The following is an 8,693-nucleotide window of genomic DNA, read 5'->3' as shown; positions in this document are numbered from 1 at the left end:
AGAATTAATATATGATAAAGCATTACATGTTACAATCTTAGAGAATATTTCTTATGCCTAGACTGAATTCTCTATTTTGCCATTCTTCCTCAACGAAGAGGTGTAAATCAAGCCATGTTTGGACCAGCTTGGCATAACATGACATGATGGCACGCATGTCGTGCCAGGCCTAGCTAGATGGTCTGTGTCGTGCTGGGCTTAGGGTTTTAGGTCCATGGGCTGAGCCGGCATGGCATGACTGAGCGGTTCATGCCTTCCGCAGCCCTCGTACCAGCACGACCCATATATATTATTTATATGTATAATATTTATATATAAAATATAATATATTATATAAATTTATAATTATATATTAATATATTAATAAAATAAACAATTATTTTCAATTTTATTATACTAACTTATTTAATTATTGTATATATAAGCAATTGTATACATCAAAATTCATATTTCAATTTTTTAAATAAATAGGCAAAAATAACTTTGGCTTGGTGGGCCGTGCCCGGCTAACCCCTTGAGTTATCCTAGGGGAGGGTTGCACTACCCAAGGTGGACCATGGGTTGTGTCGTGCTGGCTCAACACAACCCGTTTTACACCTCTATCTCAACATAACTGACATAATGATAAAACCAATTTTTACTTTATATCATACTTATTAAACCATGTACTTGAATTTATAATTTTCAAACAAAATGTTCAAGAAAAAACACTCCCATAGTAGCCTAGACTGAATTCTCTAATTTGCCATTAGTCCTCAACTTAGAGGTGTAAATTGGGTTGAGTTTGGATTAGCACGGCACGACACGATGGCACGCGGGTCGTGCCAGGTCCTACCAGATGGTCCATGTCGTGCTGGGCTTGGGGTTTTAGGTCCGTAGGCTGCGGAAGGCACGACCCGCTCAGGTCATGCTAGGCCCGACCAAAAAACGTTGATTTTGGTCAGTGAACCGTTGAATCGAGCGGTTAATCGTTTGAACCGTTCAAACCATTCGAACGGTTTTGACCATTTTTTATTTTTTTTAATTTTTTTAAAATTTTTATTTTTTTGTTAGAACGACCCAAGCATTCGGTTTGAACGATCGGACCATTCAACCTGGTAACCGGACCCTTGATCGGTTCGGTCACTAGGTCGGTTTTAAAAACTATGATAATTAGCATAGAAGAATTTTAATGCCTATAGTATATTTGTAGGGGTGTCAACGGTATTGGAAAATTCGATTTTGAATTCGATATTCGACATAATCAAATCGAATTCAGATAATTCAAATATCTAATCGGTAAAATTCAGATATCTTATTCTTATCGGATAGTTAATCGGATTCGAATTCGGACATGACTTGATTTGATTTGATAAATATTCGAATTCGATCAATTATTTAATTGTTATATAAAATATTTTATATAATTTATATATAATAATAAAGTTATATAAATAATTTATATATTTATATACTTTATATTAATAAAATATTTATTTTATATATGTATTAATTATCTAATAATTAATTAACCGAATTGGAATCGAATCAAATATTCGAATATTTAATCAGATTTGATTTCAGATATTAATTTTCAATATTTGTTGGATATTGAATTGAATTTGAATATCGAATTTTCTAATTGAATTCGAATTCGAATATTGCCTGATCCGATTCGAATTCGATCCGTTTACACCCTTATATATTTGTCTTATCGTTTTCGTTTATTGAGAAAGACATAAACTATTATAATTGCAAATACAACAAATGAGAAAGAAGATAAATTCAATGAGACATAAACCCTCTTTATAATTGAAGGTCGGAATTGAAAAGAGAAACGTAAACGGTAGAAGGTTGGAGAGAATGACGCTAGGACAGGTTTTCCTTTTTTTGTTGTTTTTTATTTTTAATTATTTTAATATAAATAATAAAATAATAAGTAATTCCTAAACGGCACATTGGGCACAAAAACGTTAAAATGCAACATTAGCTGTGACAGGTGTCACACAGCTAGCTATTACGTGCTGACTTGTATTGGTTATCTAACGTGCCTACTACATCCGGATCCATTCATAACTCGTAACTAAAAACAGTATACACTTTTTTTTTCTTTTCTTGACAAAAACGAACAAAAACGAAATACTGTTATTTTTCCTCCATGCATACATGATTCGTATTTTTGTAAATTTACAAAAAAAATTACAAAAATTTCGCCTTTTTTTTCTCTATATATACATGACTCCCATAATACCAACTTCAGGCAGTTTCATATTTCCATCTTCTATTAGAGAGAGAGAGAGAGAGCTGAATTTGTTTCAGTAGTTCCCATGGACGAGGAGCATCAAAGCTGTGTGCAGGGGGTAAAATGCTCTGAGGCGGAGAAAAAGCAAAGCGAGCTTCAATTGAAGCCAGACAGATTCTTCTATCCCGGGACTCCGCCCTCCATTGTCGTATCAGACACTCTGGAAGCCGACTTTCCGATCATTTACGTCAACACCGTCTTTGAGAGCTCCACCGGCTACTATGCCAACGAAGTCATTGGCAGAAACTGGTGCCAACCCATTTACTTGTCCAAATACCATTTCTTTACTTCATGCATTTCTGTATTACTCCTCGTACTCAACACCATTGCACGATTTCTTCTGTTTAATCCGTTGTTTTCCTCGTTTGTTTTATTGGGTTCATCAGTAAACCAGTCTCGGGTTTCATGAAATTGTGAAAGCTCTGCTTCAAATTATAAGCGTAAATTCTTTCCATTAGTTGGTTCTGAATGCCAATTTTCGTTTCATGGAATAAATAATGAGGAAGCTTTAATTTATAGAATTAGAAGTGTAAGTAGAACCTATACTTTAATAATATCTAAAGACGAAACCTTTGTACGTTGAAGTTCAATTGGATTGCAAACACTAAAATGTATAAACAGAAAAGAAGAAACAAAACAGAGGCAATGAAGCAGAAGGTAAAATCAGATTTAATGACATCAAGTTAATATTTTCTGATTATAAGTTGTGCCTGTTGATTTTGGTTGAGTTTCTGAAAGTTTACCTCTGGGTATATAGAAGGCTATGCATGTCTTTGTAGCAGTTAATTGTTCTGCTATGTTTTATGCTGTTTTCTTTGGTTTGAATCCCATCAATTGGAATATTGGCAGAGCATACGAGTTGAATGGTTTTTGCAGAGGTTTCACAGTATTTGAAAGATAATTCATTATCTGAAAAGGAATTAAAAAAGAACAGAAATTAGTGGGTGGCTTCATCAAAGTGTAAAAAATGACTACAGAAAATTATTTTTCTTGCATGCGGTTTCTCAGAAACCCTATTATTGTTTGAATACAAGTAATTAGCACAACTCCTGCTTGTTATTCTTTTTCCCCTCTCTTTCACTAGTGTCTCTAACCGGGTAATTGTATGATTGGACTGAATTAAGGCTCAGTTTGGAAGGAGTACAAATACAAATATGTAGAGTGCAAAACCTTATATTTTGTATTGTCTTGTATGTATTTGCACGGTACATATTTGTATTTGTACTCTTTCCAAAGGAAGGAGTACAAATACAAATATGTAGAGTTTAAAACCTTGTGTTTTGTATTATTTTGAATGTATTTGCACTCTACATATTTGTATTTGTACTCCTTCCAAACTGAGCTTAAATAATCATCCATACCACTCTGGTTGCTGAAGAAAGGGAGGATGAGAGGGGTGTTTCTTCAAAAAACAAAACAAAGCAGAGCACTGCTCGAAGAGTGAGGAAGGGTAGGAGAGGTTTTCTGAATGTCTTTTGGGAGTAAGATGTCCTGTTAATGGGTGTTTGCAAATTGATTTGTGTAAGCATGGGTAGAAAGTAAATCAATTAGATGTATATCCAGTGGGAGTAAGATGTCCTGCTTTCTATATGTCTAGGTTGATTTCCTTGTTTATAATTCAATTAGATGCATAAACTAGAAAGGATAGGTATAAAAATGAACTTATTCCAAGGATCCTACAGAGTAGCGTGCATAAATGATAAAATGAGGGAATGTAGACTAAGATGGTTTGATCACATGTAGAGAAGACCATCTACCATACCAGAAAGAAGAAGTGATCAGTAATGTTGAAGAGTCTAGAAGAGCCGGGGGCAGATAAAAAAAGGCATGAGCTGAAGTAGTGAGAAATGATTTTAGGGCCAATGAAACAATAAATATGGCACTGAGCAGAGTGTAATTGTGAAGCAGTATTTGCGTAGCTAATCTGACATTGTTGGAACAAGGCTTAGTTAAGTTGAGTTTGGCTGTATGCATATGAACTGCAAGAGTAGCAATGCTCATATATGTCTTGGGAGGAATAAAATTTGTTTTGATATATCATCTAAACATACCTTGAATATTTTATCTGCTTGGTTTTTTTCCCTCTTTCTATGGGAAAGGTGGATTAATGTATGTAATGCAGTTGCTTCTTCTTTGTTGATAGTTGCATATTGTCCAAGTATCATAGTTTGCAGCAACCTTGTTCTCAGTTCTTTAATTTGCCCTGTTTATATATGTAATATATAGGCTGCCTTTATTGTATCCCACATTGTAAAAACTCATATTATGTTCTGCTTAGTGATCAGCCCTTTGGCTCAGTTTGGAAAGGGTACAAATACAAATATGTACAGTACAAATACATAGGAAGTTATACAAAATACAAGGTTTTACACTCTACATATTTGTATTTGTACTCCTTGCAAACTGAGCTTTCATGTCAAAATAGTTCAGAGTGTTACTAGAATGCTGTATTGGTAGATTGAAAGAAAGTGTGACAAATAAATCAACTGTCTTTACCTAGTCCACTGGTTAAACTTCAATGGAAACCTTGGATGACCCTAATGAGAGTAAAGCTGGAGTGCATTATGTGCTTCTCCCCAATACACTCTACACAATCAATTGTTTGTGAAGAAAGCCTATATGCTACTTGCAGTAGTGTGCTCTGTAGTGCTCTTGCCATAATCTCATTGACAACTTATCAAAATTCTCCTTTGCTTGATCCTCACCAAAATCAAGTGTGTATTTCTTTTTTTTTTTTTTTGGTATTTTTTTGAAGAACTTATTCAATAACTGATAGTGTCACACTAAGTCTTTGTCATGCAATTTCAGGTATTTCAAATTTTCAACAGCTGTGAGAAGGTTTCTTTATTCGTTTTTATTTTTCTGGATTTAATAAGCTAGTCTTAATGACATATACCTTGCTTTAAGATTTTCATGATATATATTAATGTTAAAATGAAGTTTGATCATTTGTAACTTGTACTAGTTAATTTTGTGATGCCATATTATTAGTTTTGCCTGAAGTTGAGCTGATGGGACGACATAATATGACACAAAAACTATTATTTGTCTGTACAAATTTAAGTCCTTTTGGAGAAAACTTGAGATCAATGTCTTCATAAAGATTGTTTTTATGTATTAATGTCAAGTAATAGAATTTTACTTATTTATAATATTGAAAATCTGTTTGTTGAGTTATCCAACCTGGTATGACTTCCTCTGTACTTCCACCATGGAGAGTAATTTGTCTGGTATGATTCTAATGAACATTTTAGTTAGATATTCATTTTATTCGAATCCACCTTTGCTGGCTCATTATGGAAACCTTCCTTTTCAGCCGGTTCTTACAGAATAGGATACCACGTGCACAAAGGCGGCATCTTATGGTGGATCCTGTAGTTGTTTCAGAAATTCATAGATGTCTTGAGGAAAGAGTGGAATTCCAAGGTGAGCTCCTCAATTTCAGGAAGGATGGTACTCCCTTGATTAACAAGCTACAGCTGAAGTTCATACATGATGATGATGGCATTGTAACACACATAATGGGCATTCAGTTCTTTTCTGAAGCAAATATGGATCTTAATCGTGTACCATATCCACTTTTCAAAAAGACTACCACCCAGAAGAGTGGCCAGCCATTTCTTAAGTCTTCTATGAATGGGCATGCACTGGAACTTCAACATTATATGACATGTGCGATTCTTCTGCTCTCTGATGAAGTTTTAACCCATGCTATCTTATCACGCTTGACACCAAGAGATGTTGCATCCTTAGGGTCTGTCTGTAGAAGGTTCAGACAACTGACAAAGAATGAGCATGTGGGTAAAATGGTTTGTCAGAATGCATGGGGAAGAGAAGTCACAAGTACTTTGGAGTCGATGACAAAGAAATTAGGATGGGATCGTCTAGCTAGGGAGCTGACCACACTTGAGGCAGTTCATTGGAAAATACTCAAGGTTGGGGGTTCTGTGGAACCTTCACGTTGCAATTTTAGTGCTTGTGCTGCAGGGAATCGACTTGTTCTTTTTGGAGGGGAAGGAGTTAATATGCAGCCTATGAATGATACATTTATCCTCAATCTTGATGCAGAAAACCCTGAGTGGCTCCGGTTGAGTATGGCATCGTCCCCACCTGGGCGTTGGGGACACTCTCTCTCATGCCTTAATGGGTCTTTGATGGTGGTGTTTGGTGGATGTGGTCGACAAGGATTACTTAATGATGTATTTGTGCTTGATTTAGATGCCCAAAAGCCAACTTGGAAACAAGTTTCAGCTGAAAATGCTCCCCTCCCCAGATCTTGGCACAGCTCTTGTACAGTGGAAGGCACAAAGTTGGTTGTCACAGGTGGATGCACGGATGGAGGTGTACTTCTAAGTGACACGTGTCTACTGGATTTCACTACAGACAAGCCTATGTGGAAGGAGATTACTACATTGTGGGCTCCTCCCCCTAGTTTGGGACACTCACTTTCAGTCTATGGAAGGACTAAGATTCTTATGTTTGGTGGACTTGCCAAGAGAGGCAGTCATCTACGATTACGATCAGGTGAAGCTTACACAATTGATTTGGAGGATGATGAGCCACAGTGGATGCAACTGGATTGTAGTAATGTTGGCAACGAAAGAGCGGTGGCTCCTCCAGCTAGACTTGATCATGTTGCCGTAAGCATGCCTTGTGGGAGGATCATTATCTTTGGCGGATCGATTAGTGGTCTGCACTCTCCTTGTCAGACATTCCTTCTGGATCCTTATGAAGAGAAACCATCGTGGAAAGTTCTTAACGTTCCTGGGCAACCTCCCAAATTTTCTTGGGGTCACAGCACTTGTGTAGTTGGAGGGACTAGAGTCCTGGTGTTGGGTGGGCAAACTGATGAGGAGTCGATACTGCAGGAATTGCATGAACTGTGCTTGACAAGCATTCCGGGCTATGATACATGATTAATCAAATCTGTAACAGCCCAAATAATATGCAAAAGTTTTTGCATCAACTGTGAATCTGTTATTATGCGCACTTCCAGTTCCAGGGTTCGTGCTTTGTGCTACTTAAGGTTCTTTGTACTTTTTAGAATTCCTTGGCTGGTTCTTCTGTGTGTTTTATTGAGTTGGAACTGTTTTGGCCGGGCCTGGACACAAAACCCAGGCAAATCAACAACTTTTGGGCTGGGCCAGGCTGAAAATGATCACCGCTATACGGGGGGGGGGGGGGGGGGGGGGGGGGGGGGGGGGGGGGGGTTAAAAAATAACTGTGTTAATTACTTAAATTACCCTTGAACTATCTGATAATTACTTAAAGTATCCCTAAAGTTTCAAATCCTACTTAAAGTACTCCTGATGTTTTGGAAATATGACACATACTATCCCTCTGTTAATTGGCCATCACAATCTGTTTACTTGTGACCGGGAGTAGGGGTGAGCAACTGAGCATGGGCCAGTTCAAAGTTCAGTTAAGTTCTAGTGTTGGTTCTAGCCTTGGTGGTTCTAACGTCGGTTTTAGCATCTACCTGTGGAACCTATTCTTTCTTTACTCTCCCTCTTCAAGAAAAAAAATGAAATACGTCCTTCAAAAATTTAATTTTCAATAATGATGATATATAGTTTAAAATTTATATTATCTTTATCGATTAAAATGAGTAATTTAATAAGTAGATTATATTAATATATGGTTCAAACTTTGTCATTATAATTTAAATTTTGTAAATATTACTTTTTACATTATTTAGTATATGCAAATATTAAAATCAAAACAAATGATCAAATCACTTAAATAACTTGATGGTTAAAAGAGATCACGACTTTTGTATCCATGAGTGCTTTGGTTCAAATCTTCACATCCTTAAAAATATTTTGGGGTTTACTTCAAGACGAGTTTGATTTCATGACTGGTTCCACCAAGGTCAGTTCATCAGGTTGGTTCGGGTAGGGTAAAGCCCAAGACCCTGGAACCAACCTGGGTGGGGGGTCGGTTCCAAGAATTTGAAACCGGACCCTACCTTGTAATAGGTTAGATAGGGTCAGTTCAAGGTCGATTCCATTCGGTTCCCAGTTTGCTCACCCCCTAACCGTGAGACTATTTAAATAACTAGGGTAAATTGCTAAAATCTCCTCAGAAGTTTCTGGTTGTTGCTGAAACCTCTCTTGAACTTTTTAACATAGTTGTAAGAAAGGTTCAAAGTATCAGAAACGCAAGGTGTATCAGAAAGGTAATTTTAAGTGACGTATTGAGATACACTTTGGAAACGTATAAATACAGACGAAAAATCAAGATACGAATGTATATACTAGAAAATCTAAAAAAATCCTTAAAAATATGAACAATAATAAAAATGAGTTTTATGTGAGTATAACTAATTTATTTAAACATAAAAACCATTCTTTAATGATTTATATAAAGTATCGGGATATAATTAGTAACTATTGAAAAATAATAGAACTAA

At 36.2% G+C, this 8,693-nt stretch overlaps 1 protein-coding gene across 1 annotated transcript; it reads left to right on the top strand.

Annotated features, from left to right (window-relative positions):
* Nucleotides 1-2,230: 2,230 nt before the first annotated feature.
* LOC104607423 (adagio protein 3-like) lies at nucleotides 2,231-7,324 on the top strand. The gene is made up of 2 exons (XM_010273063.3): nucleotides 2,231-2,530; nucleotides 5,598-7,324. The coding sequence occupies exons 1-2, from the start codon at nucleotides 2,307-2,309 to the stop codon at nucleotides 7,195-7,197; spliced, it is 1,824 nt and encodes a 607-aa protein (XP_010271365.1). The 5' UTR covers nucleotides 2,231-2,306; the 3' UTR covers nucleotides 7,198-7,324.
* The last annotated feature ends 1,369 nt before the right edge of the window (nucleotides 7,325-8,693 follow it).

Source organism: Nelumbo nucifera, chromosome 4 (genome assembly GCF_055504915.1).
Source record: "Nelumbo nucifera cultivar China Antique chromosome 4, China Antique-T2T, whole genome shotgun sequence".
Taxonomy (NCBI): Eukaryota; Viridiplantae; Streptophyta; class Magnoliopsida; order Proteales; family Nelumbonaceae; genus Nelumbo; species Nelumbo nucifera.
This window is presented reverse-complemented; position numbering and strand designations above follow the sequence as displayed.

Bases quoted from the DNA above. Each gene is read 5' to 3' on its own strand.
- LOC104607423 (XM_010273063.3), top strand. From the start codon at position 2,307: ATGGACGAGGAGCATCAAAGCTGTGTGCAGGGGGTAAAATGCTCTGAG. The intron at 2,531-5,597 runs GTGCCAACCCAT...CTTCCTTTTCAG, and splicing joins GAAGTCATTGGCAGAAACTG to CCGGTTCTTACAGAATAGGA.